At 31.9% G+C, this 20,288-nt stretch overlaps 2 protein-coding genes and 2 long non-coding RNA genes across 4 annotated transcripts; 2 read left to right on the top strand and 2 right to left on the bottom strand.

Annotated features, from left to right (window-relative positions):
- Positions 1–408: 408 nt before the first annotated feature.
- Positions 409–1,449, top strand: LOC107923061 (uncharacterized). Its single transcript, XR_001691503.2, has 2 exons — positions 409–915; positions 1,238–1,449. It is a non-coding gene; the product is annotated as an uncharacterized lncRNA (long non-coding RNA).
- Positions 1,450–8,672: 7,223 nt separating this feature from the next.
- LOC121223767 (uncharacterized) lies at positions 8,673–9,521 on the bottom strand. Its single transcript, XR_005921113.1, has 2 exons — positions 9,086–9,521; positions 8,673–8,819 (listed from the first exon to the last, which is right to left on the bottom strand). It is a non-coding gene; the product is annotated as an uncharacterized lncRNA (long non-coding RNA).
- A 5,064-nt stretch (positions 9,522–14,585) lies between these two features.
- On the top strand, positions 14,586–16,468 carry LOC107922896 (actin-depolymerizing factor). The gene is made up of 3 exons (XM_016853102.2): positions 14,586–14,823; positions 15,339–15,604; positions 16,143–16,468. Exons 1-3 carry the CDS (start codon positions 14,800–14,802, stop codon positions 16,291–16,293), a joined length of 441 nt encoding a protein of 146 aa, XP_016708591.2. The 5' UTR covers positions 14,586–14,799; the 3' UTR covers positions 16,294–16,468.
- An 811-nt stretch (positions 16,469–17,279) lies between these two features.
- LOC107923345 (probable inorganic phosphate transporter 1-7) lies at positions 17,280–19,508 on the bottom strand. Its single transcript, XM_041106137.1, has one exon. It carries the CDS (start codon positions 19,169–19,171, stop codon positions 17,570–17,572), a length of 1,602 nt encoding a protein of 533 aa, XP_040962071.1. The 5' UTR covers positions 19,172–19,508; the 3' UTR covers positions 17,280–17,569.
- Positions 19,509–20,288: the final 780 nt, after the last annotated feature.

Raw genomic sequence — 20,288 nt, 5'->3', positions numbered from 1 at the left:
ATATGACTTATCTATATATATTAATATTGTATAAGAATATCATTAAAAAAAATCTTTCACATAAAAACATATAAAAGTGAATTTTATAAAATGAGTGTACTATAAAATAAACGAGCAATTTATATTGAATTTTAAAAAAATACATGACAAATTTTAATTATAATACATAATAAATTTGAAATAAACATACATGATAAATTTAAAATTTGTTTATGATAAATTTAAAATAATAAAATATTATAAATTAAAGTAATATTGATGATAAGTTTAAAAGGTTATTAAGCTTAAGCATAAAATAATGTGAGATTTAAAATAAATATATCTAAAAATAACAGAAAAATGAAATTTAAACAGAATAAAAATCAAGTACATTAAATTAAATAAATATGGACAGAATTGTATCAAATTCGAAAAAAAAAGAAAAAAAAAGCAGAATTGAGGACCAAAAAGGCGCGCGCGAATAACATGGGGACTAAAGAGAAAAATATCCCCAGCCCCAAAACGCTGCGTTTCGATATGGACCAAATTGAAACAAACAATGAAATATGTGGTAAAATTTAAGAAACATAAAGGATCTATTTAAACTCGTATCAAAAGCGGGGGGACAATTGCGCTAATAAATCATTGAGACAAAACGCGCGAATCCTCCCCTCGGGTCGGGTCACCGCGCGGATCTCGGCCTTAAACGACGCCGTTTTGAAATCACTGAAACTGCATCAAACGACGTCGTTTCTTACACTGTCTATAGGCCAAAAAAAACCCTAAAAAATTAGCAGCCATTTCAATTATGAATCTAACCTAAAAAAAAACCTAAATCTACCCTCTCTGTGCGCCGTTTTCAGATTTGGCCCCCTTATCCATCTACCCCCGATTCAATCGGAGCGGATAGAGGCTTCAATGGCGGACTTAATGAAGGTAAACTTCCTCTCTTTTCTCTTATTTTATTAATCGATTTTTCTCCCCGTTTTTTATTTTCGCATATCCAAGAAAGAAGAAGAAAAAAATAATAAAAAAACGAAGAAGCGAAAAAAAAAACTGAAATCGGAAAATCACCTCTTAAAATTTACTGCAATTCGGTTTTTTTCATTCCTTTTTCCCTATCCCCTCTTTACAGTATTACAAATGGCTTTATAAAGCCGAATAAGATAAAAATAAAAATTACAGAAAACTCTTTATTTTTAGCTGTCAATCTGTCGTTTTGCTTCTCTTGCTGCTTGCTGTTCGTTGTTCGTTGCAGGTACACGCCAGCTTGGAGGCGCACGCGCGCGGAGGCTCGGCACGCGCGGAGGGGAAGCAGCGGCTGAAGGTTTTGCTATGGTTTCTGATTCTATTTTTTGTTTATGTTATGGGCTAGGGTGTATTGGGCTAGTTGGGTAAATAGGCTTCTAATTTTGCTGTAATCTGGACATGGACTTTAATTATGTAAATGGACTTTGAATTTTTATTGAATTTGGTTTTATTTATTAATTGGGGTCCGGGGCAAAATTGGGTATTACAGTTTAATTTTTAATTCATCTTAATTAATTTATTAAACTTTAATAAATTAACCTTAAGCATGATTTGTCTAAGATAGTGGATTTTGTCATCCAGCACCACCGTTTGACCATTAAAAATTGATCTAATTTCTCTATTGGTCCTTTGGTCATTTAAAAATCTATAGTGATAAATCTTGTACTTTAATTAACTATCAATTCAACAAAATTATTAGACCAAATTTTAATATGTTTCATATTAACCTCTTAAATATTAATATTTAATATTTAAGGACTCGAACTATGGAAATGGGGTTTTGAAATTGTCGTTTTCGACACCACTGAAAATCGGGTTGTTACACATTTGCTCCAATATTTGAGACAAGGTATTTCTCAAATTAGACTTGATAGACGACATATTGGTGTGTCAGTTGAATTGCTCAATTTCTATTAGACTAAGGAAATGTTTAGATTATCAACTGAGATAAGATATCTTCTCCCATTACGATCCGATCACATAATGCAACTTAGTATTAGTTAAATGTTAGATAATTAATGAGCTAATATTTACTTTCATTTTACTTTGCATGGAAAAACTATTGAAGACAATATACAAAAAGATATTAATGATAACAATGGAATTTTATTAAACCAAATTGTTCAAAAAATTATAAGTACATAGACATAATCACTACACTAAAAGCACTAGATCCCAATAAGCCGACGATGGAGGATAGTGTTAGGGGCGGTTGGAGAAGGGTACAACAATTTGGGCTTCTATGGTGAAGAGAAAATGAAACAAGGAAAAAGAACAAAAGAAAGAAGAAATAAAAGAGGAAGAAGAGAAAAGAGAGGGAAAGCAGAGAACAGCTAAGGACGGCGGTGACATGAGGCAGCACTAGGTAGTGGTGGTGGCCTAAAAAGAAAGAAGAAAAGAAAAGGAAAGAAAAAGAAAAAAGAAAAAGAGACGAGATAGTCAAAAGTCAGAACTACAAAAAAATTATTTACCCACGTGGAAAATTGAGAAAATTACGTGAAAATTCTCAAAATTCAATATCATCTTTTCATAAAAAAAATTTAACGACAACTAATATAGGGTGACTAAAATATAACTTTAAAGAGTTTAGTGGCTGAATCGAAAAAATTAATAGTTGATTGACCAAAATAGAATGAAATCAATAGTTGAATGACCATTCTTGTACTTTACCCTTGAATATATTAAAATATTTGATCAAATACGGATCACAATAAATCATATGGTTTTTTTTAGACTCTCTAATATTCAATAGTCATGTTGGGTTCTAATTAAATTTAGAGTTAAGTCGAGTTAAACTCTTAAACAGGGGCAAAACTCTTGTAGGGTTATTTTTTCTACCCACAAAACTTGAACATAAAATCTTAATTAACAAGCATTGAACTCCTTAGTACTAGACCAAACAAGCATTAGTAATTGTAGGTTTGATTTTAGAATCAACTTATACTCGAGAACTTTAAGATCTACGCACAACGAATTGTTTTAATTTGGTTAAATTCTAATGATAGTCTCTGCACTTATCAATTTGTGCGAATTCAGTTGCTTTACTTTTATTTGTTTAAAATTAGTCTCTTTACTTTTCGAATTGCTCATTTTCAGTCCTTTCGTTAACTGTTTATGTTATCTATGTTTAAAATTCAGTTTAATCATAAATTTAGTCCTCAATCTTTACAAGTTTTATTAATTTTGCCCCTAGTGTTTTTAAAACTTTTTGTACTTTTACAATTTTTCATGGGATAAACCAAGTTGTTAGGTGTGATGATGTAAGACTCTTAAGATTATGCCATGTTATAATCTAAAAATTAAAAAGAATAAAAATCATATAAAATCTATAAAAAAATCTAAAAATTAAGAAAAATTGAAAACGATTAGAAACATAAAAAATGATAATATATACATATACCAAATAAAGTATATCTACTTAGTTTCTTCTTCTAAGTAAAAAAAAATCAAATTTTTTTTTATAGATTTGAAGCTTTAGACCCATCCTCCTATTCTTCAACATCAAATCCAATCATTTTTTTCTTAATAAAAAAAATCAATCATAGCAGTACTTCTTCAACAAGTAGCCTACAATGATTTCAAAATAAAAATAAATAAAGCTTTAAAATTTTCAAATTTCTTAGTGGGTTTTGGTATTTGGATTGTTTCTCTTCATTGACTGTGATGAGGGTCCTCTTAGATTGATTTCACCATGGAAGCATTTTCTAATATTTGGGAATTCATCAAACTCTCTATGACTTCAGGGTGTGTGGGGCAGGGCAGGGCCAAGTTCCGGATTTTTTTTTTCTTTTTTCTTCAATTCTAAGGATAAATCCATCCGTTGATTCTCAATTTTTTATCTCATCTTTTTCTCTTCAACATTATAATGGAAAAAATTATTTTTGGGTCAAAAAAATGTTCATGAATAAGTTTGATGAGCTTTTTTTGGATTTGAAAGTTGATGATTTAAACAATTATAAAATAATAAGATTAAGAAAGAACCAAAAGGGGGGGGGGAGTTAGCAACATTAGATTCTTTTATGTTCAAATCTAAATAGGATTGAAGAAAAAAAGTGACTTATCCAATAAAAAATTATGTTAAAATATGCAATTAGTCCTTGCATTTTGAAAAAAATTTGAGATTTAATCCTTCTACTTTAAAAGATAAAATTTAAGTTTTGTTATTTAAAAATCTCAGTGAAATCATTAAAATCGTAATGTTTTCCATAAAAAAAAGTACCAATTTGGCATGTTAATTAGGTCGCTCTCAGGTGACGTCGTATATGATTGGTAGAAAATAAACATATTAAGTTGATAAATTTTAATAGAAACTATTAACGACGATATTGATTGAACTAAGATTTTTAAATTGAAAAAAGCAGGAGGGTTGAATTTTAACTTTTAAAGCACAATAACTAAATCTCAAATTCTCTAGAAGTATAAGGACTAACCACATATTTTAACCAAAAAATTAAGAAAATATAGAAGAATGGGCTAAATTAACAAATGTGTTAAAGATTGAGGGTGAAACCTATGATTATAGCAGAAAAAAAGTTAAGAGAAAGACTGAAAATGAGAAGTTTGAAAAGTAAAAAAGATCAAATTTAAGGAAATAAAAGTAAAAGGGCTAAATAAGTACATAGAATTAAACCTTTTAAATGCGGAATCAAAAAATAGCGAGCGAAGGGGAAAAGTAACCATTCATCCTCGGTTCAATGTATCCAGACTTGAAAATGGGTGCCCCTTAATCCAAATTCTTCACCCTCCTTGTGGGGTAATAATTAAAGCATGCTTTCAAACTTTTGAACGACTCCAAATTGCCAACATGGTTGAGCTCTCTTTTCATAAACAAAAGCCAAGTCAATCCATAATGTTCAGGATACCTTTTACCCACACTACCTAGATACGGTTTCCTACACAAATCTTGCATTTTGCATGCTCATTTATTAAATGTTTGCTTTACACTTCTTTAATTGCGCAAATCTTTCAATTTTATTTTACTTCCTTTTTTATAATTGTATTGGATGTAATTATAAAATATTACATTTTTAGGTAGACCTCCACAAAATTCGAAAAAATTAATCTTCATAAGTCATAAAATAAATATAAATTATACCAAAAAATAATATTCATGACATTTTATCCGAATCCCAATATTAAAATTGAGTTAACAATTTTGATTCTAATTCAAAAAAAAAGACCAAGCGTCAATGAAAACGTCCACACGTCTTTCTCAGGTTCTCAAAGTCGGGGATACATAGCCAACTCAATTTTTGTACTTCCATACAAAAAGAACTAAGAAGTCCAAAACCCTTTTGACGCATGCATGCAAATTGCCACCTTTAGATTAAAAAATTATTGGCATCTCTAGTGATGATTTTATAGGTCAGGGTAATTTGTTTACGTCGGATTATGACTCGATTTAAAAAAAAAAAACTTTTTAAGTTTAAATTTGTATAAATTATCTCTAAATTTTAGTGCCAGTTCATGGCATATATCAAAGTTCTGTTTTACTCCTACAATGTATAAATTAGTTATATATATTATTTTCATTATTTTTTAAAAGCTTATACTTAAAAAAAACCTTTAAAAAATGCAAAAAAAAATTATTTAAGCTTCTCTATTAAATTTGTATCCAATTAAGCTCTTACTATTAATTAAAATAATTACTTAAGCCCCTCCATTAACGGTATTGATTATATTAACCCTTAAAATAAATTGACAGACCAATAAGATAATATCACGTGACACTTTGGTATTATCTAATTTTTTTCCATAAATTTTTTTTAAAAAAATTATAAAGAATCAGAAAAAATTATAAAAATATTAAAATTGATGTAAACTTATTAAAATTATAAAAAATCATAAAATATTATGAAATATAAAAAAACAATAAATTATGAAATTAATAAAACTTATTTAAAATATTTAAAATAAAAAAAATGTATTTGCCATAATAAATTATAATAAACTATTAGCATATGTCATAATGAAATATTCTGACCAAGGTTTTCAGAACCGAACCGGTGGTTGATTCGATCAAGCCACCGAATTGCCAATTCGACTGATTCGTCCAATTCAATTAAATAAAAAAAAATTGGTTCAACTATCTGGTTCCAGGTCAATCGATCTAATGGCTTTCTTTGAATCGACACCCTTTCCAATTTTGGTCCAATCAGTCCAACTAACTAACCCGGTCCAGATTAGGCCTGTCCATGGGCCGGTTCGGGCCGGGCCAAAAAAAATTTCGGCCTGCCTCCTAGTTCCGGGCCCGGCCCGGGAAAAATATCATAAGCCCAAGCCCGGCCCGACCCATTTTTTTAATAAACATTAAAAAATTATTTTAAAAATAAAAAATAAAAAAATTATTTTAAAAGTATTTTAAAATAAAAAAAAAAATAAAAAATATATTTATTATATTTAGGCAGGGCCTGGCCGGGCCTAGGCAAAAAAAGTGGTGTTTGAGGCCCGACCCGTTTTTTAAACGGGCCTCATTTTTTTTCCCAAGCACATATTTCGGGCCTATATTTTTACCCGAACCCTCCCATATTTCGAGCGGGCCGCCCGGCCCATGGACAGGTCTAGTCCAGATCAAGTTTTTATGTTTTTTAAATATTTTTATGATTTTTATATAATTTTAATATTTTTATATAAAATTTTAAATATTTTTTATTTTGTTAAAATTTTTTTGTAATTTATTAGAATTTTTTTATTTTTATAATATTATCATATATTTTATAATTTTTATAAGTTTATATCAATTTTCATGTTTTTAATATTTAATAAAAATATATTTTGATAATTTTTTCTGATTTTTTAAACATTTTTATGGAAAAAAATATTAGATTAAACTAGAGGTTGGCACGTGTCACTATCTAATTCGTCCGTTAATGGTCAATGTGGTCAATAACGAAAACTGTAAACGGGGGGCTTAATTGATTATTTTAGTTAACGATAGGGGCTTAATTTGGTTTGAATTTAATATAGAGGTTTAATCGATTTTTTTATATTTTCTTATGGGTTTTTGTTTTACATATAAACCTTTTTTAAACTTATTTTAAAAAAATAGGATTAATGGTGTAAAAAGTGGTTGACCATTTAATAAAAATCAATTAATTGAATAATTGAATTATCAAAATGCATCAATAGGGTTCTTTGACTGTTAACTTTGATGGTCAACCATTAAAGTTATCAATTTTAGTTCTTTTATCTTTTTTTAGTTGACTCTGCTACGTGTCACAATCATGGTATGACACGTAAATGAAAATGATAAAATTTTATTTTAATCCATAAAAAATCACTAAAATTATTAAAATTATAAAAAAGATATTTAAAAATATAGAAACTTATAAAAATAAAAAATTATTAAATTATTAAAAATTTATAAATAATATAGAAAACTTTTAAAAAATATTAAAATTTATTATATATATGGAAAAATATAGAAATTTATAGAAATAGAAAAAAATATTTTTTAAAAAACATTATAAGAAAAATAAAAAAACCATAAAAATTATAATTTAATCATCTCAAACATAAAAAATAATAGCATAATCTAAATGGCCAATTATTACTCCTTTACTGCAACAATTTTTTAAAGTGTGATTCAATTGTGGGACTACTTGATAGGCTTCAGTTAGATAAAAAGTTGGAAACAAGCATTCTGAGACCTAGACTGTAGCCTATCAAGCCTACCCCACCGTTGAATAACACCTTAAAAACTGGTCGAGGTGGGAGAGTTATCACAGGCCATTTAGATGATGCCACTATTTTTTTTTATTTTTGAGATGATTAAATTATAATTTTTATATATCTTATATTTTTTAAAAGTTTCTATTTTTATAATTTTTATATTATATAATAATTTTTATAATTATAAAAAATTCTATATATTTATTTTAGTTTTATAATTTTATAGATTTTTAATAATTTTCTATTTTTTATATTTGATAGTTTACTTTTATAATTTTTAAAAGTTTTCTATATTTTAAAATTTTAAATATTTTTTTCTATGTTTTATATTTTTTCTAATAAATTTCTATTTTTATATTTTCTATATTTTAAATAAATTTTATTTTTTCATAAAATTTTAAAATAATTTATTATCATTTTTCCGTCATGTGGCACAACCACAACATGACACGTGGCAAAGTTAACTAAAAAAATGAGATCGTTAACTTTGAGTGAGTATTTAGTACACTAGCAGTGTATTTTTTTTATTTCACAAGTAACTTTAAAAAATGACATGTGTCTCTTTTTAAAAAAATATTTTAATATTTTACTAATACCTTTATAAGAAACTTGTCCATATGTGTTCTCTCATACTCGACCTAGACGTTGGATTTGAATTCGAAAGATAACATTGGCCACCAAGATGGCCTAGTAGCGGTCGGAGTTTATAAAATGGTTATTTTAAAGCACTTGTTTGTTTTTTAGGAAAAACTTTAGTGTGTTGTCTTCATTTTACTAAAAGATATCATTTTCCCCAAAACGGCGAAATTAAAATTTTATTTAGTAAAAGTCAATTTCCAGATTTTATGAGTTTTTTTCCAAATCTCATTTACTTAACTATGTAGCAGAAAAAATGATATTTATCATGAGTTTAGTGGAAACCAAATTTTTATGCATGAATAATCAATAAACCATATTTCAATAACCTAAGGCAAAATAAAATGTCATGCATGTCGAACAATCCCAAAACCTAAGTCTTATGCCATCGTTCAAATCAAATGTTACAGTCTTTGAATAGTAGAAATTGCAAAGAATCTAAAATACTTTTATAAAAAAAAAACCAGTGCCAAGTTCTCCAGATGTCGAGTCTGTGCCCTAACCTGGTAAGTTATATGTAAATATGGAAATAAAAATGGGAGTGAGCTTATGAATCTCAGTGTGAGTTCAATCACAAGAAAATCAGTGCAAACAATAAATAAAACATATTAAGTAACAATGCATAGAATGATCACAATCAGTTAGTAGTTTAGAGTATCGATTATTTCCAGATAAACCCATTAGTATAATATCTCAGAATTCACAGTTTATATATGTACGTGCTTATGAATGACAATGGAATTTTAGTATATCGAGAGATAGATCTTACCCAACTCCACTACACACCACAATGGGAGTTCCCTTGAACTCAAGTATCCTTATACACTGATTTTGTGGTTTAACCATCACTGGTTTGCAAATAAATTACCGATGGGCTGTGGATGCACAACATATTTACAGATAAAATGGTCCCTGGGCTGCGGATGCACAACAAAATTTGCAGATAAAAACTGCCACTTGGCTGTGGATACACAACAAAATTTGTAGATAAAAACTTTCACTGGGTTATGGATGCATAACAAATTTGCAGATAAACTACCAATCTTCCTCCGTATATATCATCCCACCTCATGCATTGTCATGCTTCATGTTCTTAGTAGGGTAGTAACAATATTATTACTAATAGTAGACATGCTTATCATGCCTACCCCACCGTTGAATAACACCTTAAAAAATGGTTGAGATGGGGGAGTTATCACAGGCCATTTAGATTATGCCACTATTTTTTTTTATTTTTGAGATGATTAAATTATAATTTTTATATATCTTATATTTTTTTAAAAATTTTCTATTTTTAAAATTTTTATATTATATAATAATTTTTATAATTATAAAAAATCTATATATTTTTGTTAATTTTATAATTTTATAATTTTTATAGATTTTAAATATGGAATGTTTATAAATATGATAATATTAAGTTAAATATGTATGTGTGTGTTTGGGTTTTAATAAGTATATCCTATTTGTATGGCGTAAATGATTATTGTAGTATATATGTTTGGATTTTTGGTGTACAAGTAAAGAGTTACGCTTAGTTTTCATTAATATAGTTAACTATATATATATATATGTTAGGCTAAAGTATAAATATTTAATTATGTGCATATTGAATTTGGTTATATTAATTTGGCTTTAGCTTGTTTACTAAAGAATGAGAAATTATTAAGCTATCAGCTAGGAAATTCATTTGTTAATAGTAGGTAAATAATACATATATAATATATGGTGTTTAAATTTTATTCGGCTAGGTTAAAGCATAAGTGTGTATATATATATTCATGTATATTCGCCCATTTGGGTAGGTACTAAATAAGGCTAAATTGTGTTTGTGTTTTAGATATGTGAACTTTTAAGTTATTTAAATTATGACTTGAATAAATAGCATATTCGAAGGCATTATTTGAATAAATTAGGATTGGTCATATTATTATAAAAAAAACAAAAATTTATTATGGAATTAAATGAACAAGTTTTCTCAAATCTGTATTCTTACTAGTATATATTTATCATGAATGAACACATGTTAATAATTAGATGTAAGTTAGGATTTAATAAATTTGAAAATTTTGAATATGTTAGATTGGTAAATTTTGATTGGCATTATAGTTGATTTGTGGAAGTGTTAACTCTGAAAATGTTATGAAAGAAATTTATTCTTTGGAGTGTTAATGATTAGATTAAATTCTGCTACGTCTAGTAATGCCTTGTAACCCTAATCCAATAACGAATATAGGTTAAGGGTGTTACAGGGTCACCAGACCCTATAATAGTAAAATTTTCAATGGTGTCAGAAACAGTGGTTTGGGACCACCAAAATTTGATGAGTGAGCTCGTAAATTTTATTATTTGGGATTTACGAGTCAAATGTGATCTTAGAAAGATTTTGAATTAGTGAATTGTGTTTTAGAAGGATCTATTAGATTAAGTGGTTTCCAAAACGAGGTATCAAGACCTTAATTCTATAAACCGAGTCATAAATATTTTTATAAATATTTACGGAGTTTCATCAAGATATTATTAAAGTTTCGTTAGAAAATTTTGATGTTTTGATAGTTAATTAAATAAAAAGGACTAAATAAAAAAATGCAAAACTTGCTAATTAAAGAAATAGTGATTAAATAGCCCAAATTGTAAATAAGGAGGACTTAAAGAGTAAATTGTCCTAAGTGAAGTGGCTGAAGCGGCATAAGCAGAAAAAAATCAAGAAATTAGGTGATTTAAGGGCAAAATTGGAAATAAAATAAAATTAAAATAGCTAAAATGGGATTTTAAGGGTTTCTAGACCATTTTTTCTCCAATTTTCTGTCCAAAAACACCATTTAAAAGCTCTCAAGGTTGGTTTTCATATTTTAGCTTCATGTAAGTTTAATTCTTGCCTTGTTCTTGAAATTCTTGTGTTTTTAAGACTATTACAAGTTGGTCCAACTATTTATTTTATTAGTTTTTAATTTTATTGGAAATTTTGAAAGTTACCATTGATGAATACTGGATTTTTTGATGAATTAACTTGGATTTAGAGCTTTAATTTTGTTATATGATGTTTTTATCAAGTGATTTTGATAGATATTGATTTTAGGACCAAATTGTGAAAAGATTAAATATTAGGGTTTGATATTGAAATTTTGAATATCAAGAGCTTCATAATAGCCTAGAATATTTAGATAAGCTATCAATTGAGAAAAATTAGCTCAATCGGTAGACTAATTAGTGAGGGACAAAATGGAAAAAGTTGTAAAAGTTGGGGTAATTGTGAAATTTTGAAAATTGAGAGGTGTTAATGGTGAAGTGAATTGGAACTGAAATCTGTGCTAATGAATGGATAATTTTATATTTTAGATCAAGAGCCCATAGATAATCGTGAAAAGGGAAAATTAGCAGATTAGTCCTTAAACTACTACAAATCTTATATTTTAATCCAAGTAAGTTCTTACGGTTAAACTTTAATATTATATATCAAATTAATAAATGGTATCATGTATTTATTCATATCTATTGTTGAAGTGAAATATTGCTAAAGTTATGAATTTAAGTTGAATGTTCGAAACGTTTGGAACGCGGGATTTGAGTACATTCGGCATTTGACAAATTGACGGCATTAGAGGAAAATGTGAAAAATCACCCAAGTAAACCGAGGTTCAGCATTTGTTGCAAAATTTCGTGTTTACTTTTCGTTTAGCTCTCACGAGATTCTGTTTAACTTATATGAGTTTCCGTTCAATTTTTTCTAGCTTTTGTTCAACTCATATGAGTTTCCGTTCAACTCTATTGAGCTTCTGTTTAACCCTTATAGGTTTTCGTTAAACTCTTTTGAGCTTCTGTTTAACCTTTATGAGCTTCCGTTCAGCTCTTATGAGCTTCCGTTCAACCCTTATGGGTTTCTGTTTAGCACTTATGTGCTTCTGTGTAGCCTTTGGGCTTCTGGTTATGATGTACTCATATCCGTAAGTTGTTCTTTGATTCGGTAAGGATTGGTAAGTGAAGTTATGAAATTAATATTTGAAGGTTTATTGTTATTATTGGAATTGTTATGAACTAAGTACATTTATCAATTGAAGTTGTGATTGACAGGGAAAGTACATTGAATGAATTTATTTTAGTTGATGTGTTATAGTAGGTTCGATAAGATTTATATTTAAAGCCATCAAACTTACCAAGCCACACTATCCACACTTTCTTTAAGCTTACTTATCTTGTTTAATGTTTTTGTAGATTAACGTGAGGCCGGAAGATCAGATCAACACATCAAGCCACACTATCCAACTTAATCTGGTAGCTTTTGCAATATATTCTTGGGTTTATATGGCATGTATAGGGTTGGTTTGGAATGAAATACTTTGAAATATGGTCATGAATGATATATGCTTATATCATACCCAATTTGATGAGTTAAATAGGTAAGTTTATGTATTTGAATTTGAGTATTTGTGATGTTGTATCATACCTAAAACATGATTTTGGCTTGTGTTGATTGCTTGTTTGGGATGTATTGATGTACTAAAATATTGTGTATAGGTTGATATCAAAATGGGTGAGAAAAATGGTCTATTTTCGTCCACACGGGCGTGTGTCTCAGCTGTGTGTCACACACGGCCTAACACATGGGTGTGTGGTCCGACCATGTGTCCCCTGCATCTTAAAATTGAGAAACCGAATGCCCAAGTTATTGCACACAGCTTAGCACACGGGAGTGTGGCTTAGCCGTGTGACCCCTGGACATTAATTTCACAATACACGGCCTACCACACGGGTGAGAACTAAATCAACAAAGCCAAACCCGCGTTCCAGTACCTTAAAGTCCCCCACTAAGGTTACAAGTTCGTGTTACCAAGCTCGACTTCTAAATTGCTTGTAGGATCCTTTATTGGTTCCAGCAGTGGGAAACGAAAATGATTCTCACGTTTAAACAATAGCAAAGAAATTGCTTCTAAATTGTTGGAAATATACTATTGCAAACAAAAACATTAGCAGTGACAGGAAACCAAACTAAGTGTAGATAAACAAAGCAATCACTATACTGTGGAAGAACCACTGCCTTAGAAGCGATTTCACCCTAATCCGTGTAATCGAAAATGGGCATCGCCCCCCAAGGTTAACACGATACTTCCAAATTCGTACACTCAAATGAGGAAGATGGAACTCAAAAGGTTTACTCTTCTCGTAAACGTTGGGAAATAAACTAAAGGAAACTCAAGTAAACTACACTAGGTTCAATTCCCAGGAAAAATTAGAGGGGTCACAGACGGTCCCCTTAAAATCCAATCTCTTAGACAGAATATCGCACTAATGTAATTTAGTAAAACACCAGAATTTTCTAGAGAGTAAGAACGAGAAAGAAAAGAGATAATTGAGTTTTCTTGTTTTTCTATGTTGTGAAAAATGAGTAGAATAGCCTACTATTTATATTGTTTGCAGAAGATGCAAAATGGTAAAATAACAATGTATGTTTCAAAAAATAGTAAAGGATTTTCCTCAACAAAAAATATATTGCAATAATCAAAAGATTTTTCTCAACCCAAAAATATTTTACAACAAAAAATGATTTGAAAAAATATTTCTGATTTTACATTACCAACAGAAATTACTTGCCTTTGGATGTTTCGAAGCTGTTGGTGAGCTTGGTGTCATGATGTTGGAAGTAACAGGAGAACAAAAAGGGAAAGAGAGCAGTGAAATCCTTGTAGACGAAATCAAGGAAGGCCAGCAAAAGAATGGGTCAAAATTTGGGCTACAAGATGGGCCAGCGATTCGGATGGGACCAGTTAAGAGCACTACAGCATAACAGAAGAATCTAAGGAATGGAGTAGCTAATGGAAACAGGCCCAACGACCATTCAAAAGGGTTTTAGCACCAACGGTTTAGGAATTAAATAAAGGATTAGAGTTTGTTATCATTCATCTTAGATAAATATCCTTGTCAATTTTCTGTACAACCTTAATCTGCAAGATCTCATCCTTCAAACCCGAGCCATAACACTTGTTCTTTAAAACTTTAAAAAGTTACTTTCAAAATTACAAGGGTTATAATGTTTTTTTTTTTGACAATGTGGGACAATCCATTTCGAACTACAGATTACAACGATTATATAAAGAACATTTACAAGGGTTATAACTTGTTTATGTTAGTAAGTACACGTATCTACAATTTATCTATAATATTTACGTTAAAAGAATAACTAATTAATAAAGAAACCGGATGATGCAAAGGGAGCCCCACGGACGGCTGAGATTTGTATATTTTGTGTGAAGGTCAAAGTGAACATTTATCATGAGAGCGAGAAATACAAGCGTTTATCCGACGCACCGCCCATCTTTTTCTTTTTCCTATTCTTCTCGTCCTGTTCTATTTATTTTTGGGAAGATACATATGTCATTTTCATTTTGTCAAATATTTTACAATTTCCAACTCTTTGCCCTGGCTCGCTCTTCATTTCTCTCATTCCTCGGTTTCTTTTTTCTTTAATCTGAACTTCACTAAGCTGCCATGTCGTTTACAGGACTGGGTCGGGTATCTCTTCCTCTTCCTTTCTTTTAGTTTCATGGTTCATCTTTTCATGTTAGTTTCTTTTTCCTAAAATGTTTAAGTTGCTAGTTCCTAGGCTGGTTTCTGTTCTAAACTAGGATCAATTGTATGTTTTACTAACTAACGTCTAAATGAGTTTCATTTTAACTTCTTGTTCACAAGAATCATTAGTCTTAGGTGCTATAAATGATTTGATGTGGTAGTAAACATAGCCAACCCACTTGGATTATGAGGCTATCTTAGATATTCTCCGGGGGGGGGGTAAAGTGAATATTATGCCTTTCAACTTTAATTTCTTCCATTGCATGTTCCATATGTTGTTTGTTTTCCTTAAAATTTTGGATTACTTCACACATGTTTCAGCCTTGTGCTTGTGGCTAATAAGTTTGCCACATGATTGCTTGTTAAAGAGCTTAATCTCCTAAACTAGTAAACATTTTTCAACCCCATCATCTGAAGAAGATTATGAAAAACTTACCTATCCAATGATTGTATGACAGCCAAATGCCACATCTGGCATGTGCGCTGCCGGTCACGCCAAGGATACATTTTTGGAACTGAAAAGGAAGAAAATTTACCGCTATTTAGTATTTAGGATCGATGAGAAGAAAAGAAAAGTTGTGGTTGAGAAAACTGGTGATCCGGCTGAGACTTATGATGACTTCACTGCATCTCTTCCCGAGAATGATTGTCGATATGCTGTATATGACTTCGATTTTGTTACTTCTGACAATTGCCAAAAGAGCAAGATTTTCTTCATTGCATGGTTAGTTTTCTTTCCCTTTGATTGTCTTTATATTGTAGTGAACACATTTGGTAGTAGTCATAAAGGAAGAGAGTAGGGGTTGCATATGTTAGGATTTGGTTTTGGGTACAGTCTCTTGAATGTGCTGTTATAGTTTTATTACCTTGATGCTTCTTCAATTTTTGCACAATTGAAGTTTTATGTCAATTTGGTAGCCCAGCACCTGGAAAGGAATTAAAAGGAATGATAAGAGGGACCAAGCCGTGAGGGTTGCCTCTGAGCTTTCCATGGCAGCATTAATGAGGGAATGCAGCTGAAGGAGACTACTATTTGGCCCATGTTTTGCTTGATTAGTGTTGGGAACAAAAATAGGTTATTAGTTCTTCGAGCCTTTGGGTTAGAAATGGTTCTTTTTGGTGCCAGTTACATATATGATGACATCAGTTTTCTTGTTCTTACTTCTCATGTAGCAATGGCACTCCCCTGGCATGCATTTAATACATTAAAGAAGTTGCCTATCAAATCTTCTCCTTGCCTAACAATTGGGTTATGTCATCAGGTCCCCTTCATCATCTCGAATCCGTTCAAAAGTGCTCTACGCCACTTCAAAACACGGGCTTAGAGAGGAACTGGATGGTATCCACTATGAGATTCAGGCAACTGACCCTACAGAGATGGATCTTGAAGTGCTGAAGGATCGTGCTAACTGAGCGTTGCATAGTTTAACTGTTCCATTCAAGAAGTTACCCCCCTCGCTTTGCTGACTCCGAGTTAGTCTTTGCTTCATGTGCAGAATCATTTTCTGACACAAAAAATTAGTTCATGTATAATCCTGGAATAACCAGAATCTGGTGAAGTTGATATGAAGCTCTAGGCTTAACATTATCCGGTTCCTGTTAATTCTGGTTCTTTACTATTATTTTCCTCTGAACAAAGACACTTGTCATCCGTACTGGTAATTAGAGGGAAACCATAGAGTCAGGTTCCACACACACAGAAGAAACAACAGTTATCAGGGACTGGGAGGCTCGTTTCAGGATGGTTCCTTGCATCTTCCTTTAATTTGTCGTAACCTCATTCTGAGCCAGACACAAAAATCCCAACAACTGCAGGCCCCATCCCATTAGATAATATGTTTATATAATTTGGTCTGTCCATGTCTAATTGGGAGGTTTGCAGCTACTCTGCTAGAGAATTTTGAGTGGAGGAAACCCTTTAAATATGAAGTTTCAATTATTTCTTACACTACAATCTAACTAAGGGAGTTCTTGTTGGTTTAGCAGAGAACTAACAGAAGCATAGAAAATAAGACTAGAAGGGATGATTTAATTCATTAACCAAGCAGCCCTTATATATATGTCTCAAGTAACAAACTCAACCAATTTTGAATTTCCAACTCTTATTAACAAGCTAACAACATCTAGCTTTCTACTCCTAACAAGCTAACAACTCCTACTAACAAACTAACAGATCTCCCTAGAACTTAGTCATTATAATGATACAAAAATTTTGCAGCCCTTGAGACACTAACAGTTCTTAGTGCAAGGCTCGAATCATGAAATATTGCTGCAAAGTTATATTATACTCAATTTCTACAGAAAATGACTATAATGCATCTTCCCGTCTCCAACAAAGAAACTATGCTTTTGGAAAACCATGAAAAATGCTGAGTGATCTTAAACAGCTATAAACTTCGAAACAAAGGAAGCAATAATGTCTCCCATAGTTCATAGAGTCATACTCTCTAAAAGTCTTTGACATGTGAGCCTGTGAAAAACTGTCCTGGACTAGATTTCTTGGTTCAGTTTTGATTTTGTTGATAAACGAAAAAGGCAATCATAGAAATCTCTATTATTAGAAATAACGTCCACGTGAAAGAAAAATAGTTTGAAAATAGAAAACTGACATAAGCAAACCTGGTGGCCAACTAAAGAGTTTTAGAGAGCTTCTACCACCAGTCTAACTTTAGGCAACTGGAAACTAACATTAGTGATTAGATGATGATGACGACGATGCCCCTGCTTCTCCCTCTCCATTATTTTCGTTCTCGCCTGACATCTCTTCTAAAGATTTCCCTTTCGATTCAGGCACCAAGAAAGTGAAGAGGAAGCCCAATGCATTGATTACACCTAAAACTATAAGTGAATTCTTGACTCCAATACCTGCAGGGTACCCTGCATCTGCCTTGGCCTTATCCTTATTCTGCGCCAAATACAAGAATCCAAATGCACCAACCATAGCACCAAGCTTTCCTGCAGCTGCTGATATACCATGGCAAGTGGACCTCAACCTTGCAGGGAAAATCTCAGCCGGTACCACAAATGTTGTGGCATTGGGTCCGAAATTCGCGAAGAAGAAGGTCAATGAGTACATAACAACGAAGCCAATTCGGTTGTCCTTATGAATCCAGTGGTCGTAAGGGATGGCCAGTGCAAACATGAACACCGTCATGAAGAAGAAGCCCATCAATTGGATGGCAAATCTTCCCATAATATCAATGAAAGCCACTGTGAACCAGTAGCCTGGAACGGTGCTGCAAAGAGCAATCAGTGTTTGCGCCCTTGCAATTTTGTAAACTTCTTCAAGGGCATTCATGGTCTTGGCAGATGGAATCCAGCCAATGGCGCTAAAGATATCCTTTTGGAACAAGTTTTGGCTGTAGAATGCAATGTCAAGCAAGAACCAAGTGGTGGTTGTCCCAAGCAGGTGAAGTCCATGGCGTTTAGCAAACTCCTTGGAAAACAAGCCATATCGGATTTTCTCTTGCTCAATCTTTTGTGGCTCCGCCTCAATGTCCATCTGCAAAACTTTTGACATATCAGATGCAGCTTGCTTAGCATTCTTAGCAACAAGGGCGGTGTAACGAGCGGTTTCTGGCATCTTCAGCCTCCAGTAGTAGGTAAGCGCCGCTGGGAGTGCTCCAACCATCAAAACAATACGCCAAACATAGTCTGCTTCTGGAACAGTGGAGCCCACAGGATCGACCTCGTAGGGTGGCGCGTGAAACGAGGCCATGAATGCAGCGGATATAATAATAGCAAAGATGCCACCTCCTAAAATTCCGAATCCTTGCATCGCAAACACTGCCGCAATGAAAGCTCCGCGAGTCTTCTTGTTGGCATATTCGGACATGATGGTGGCGGAAAGTGGATAATCACCACCGATGCCAAAGCCGAGCCAGAACCGGAAGAAGCAAAGGGTTGCCATCACTGCTTTAGGGTTACTGCTAAAAGATAGACCTGATGCTATAGAGCATATGACCATGAGCATGAGAGTCATACCGTAGACCTTCTTTCGGCCTAGCTTATCACCAAGCCAACCGAAGAATAGCTGGCCTGCTAGCGTTCCGCAGAACGCTACACCATTAACGGCAGCCGATACATTGGGGGGCAATGATCCGGGGCTCTTAGCGCCATCAACATGGTAGTATATGCGGCCAAGCAATTTGGTAACGAGAGATATGCAGAAGAGATCATATGCATCAGTGAAGAAGCCCATCCCAGCTATAATGATTGCAGTGAAGTGGTACCATTGTGTTTTGGCTACATCAAGCGCGTCAAGTACCTGTAATTTGTTTCCTACCACCATGGCCACCTTCTTTATCTATCTGCTCCCTCTTCCTCGACAAAGATGTAAAAGAAAAAGCTCGAAAGGGTTACGAGTGACATCCAAATCAAAGACAATAAAACAGATGGAGCTGGGAAAATATTCAAGTGCAACCGAAGGAGGGAGTGACAACAACTTATTTCTATATTTAACTCTTGAAAGTTAATTTCATTGGCTTTTTTTTTTCTTTTTTTTTTAAATTTCCTTTCTTACAAATTCTAAAATTAGCAACAGAGAGAATGTCTTCACTATTGATGTTATGTATATAACATAATTGGAAATGACATCTGGAAACAGACAATCCATCAGTTTTCAGCAAGGATTTTAGCATCTTTGACAGTACCCTTTTATTAATTTTATTATTATTATTATTAAAGGGAGAAAATTTTGTTATACCTATTAAACTGTAAAAGAAAAATGAAATTAACGTGATATTGTTATATTTTTAAAAGATTTGCTGACAGATCCGGAAATTGAGGCTAATATGTGGATACTGTATATTACTTTGAACCTATCCATAAATAATCAAAGTGCTGATACTCAACTTTGAGCTAGTGTATGACAAATATGGCACGTATCCAATATTACTATTTTCATTTTTATTTAAAGATCATGTATGTCAGATGAGTATTTAAATACTGACGGTATCATAGCACTTCTCTTTAACAGTAGCATTCTTTTTGCATGATTTACGATCTCCCACTTAACAAATTGAATCAGAAAAAAGAAAAAGAAATCATATAGTCTATATAAAATAAACCTAGACATCAAAAACGTTGTTTCTTGTCGTCATTACCAAAATGGAATTCCATTTGCATGCATGAACAAATCTTATTATACCTATTCTTTTAAATGGGGAGAGAGAGTAAAGCCTGTAAGCTCAAGTTTCTGAAACTGACCTGTGATTCTTAAACGGAAGTAAAAGCCTGAAAGATGAGAGTTTGAGATATTTGTGTATATATAAATCTGAAAAAAACAAGGAAAGGAAGAATTGATAAAGGGAATAGTAATTGGAATGGAAATAGGAAGTGTAAGTGCATGCTTCCTTATAATAAACGGAACGGGATCCAAATATTCGAGATGGCAGTCGGTATATTCC

Source organism: Gossypium hirsutum, chromosome D11, assembly GCF_007990345.1.
Source record: "Gossypium hirsutum isolate 1008001.06 chromosome D11, Gossypium_hirsutum_v2.1, whole genome shotgun sequence".
NCBI classification, from domain to species: Eukaryota; Viridiplantae; Streptophyta; class Magnoliopsida; order Malvales; family Malvaceae; genus Gossypium; species Gossypium hirsutum.
Note: the sequence above shows the minus strand (reverse complement) of the source record. Positions and strands in the feature narration are given on the sequence as shown.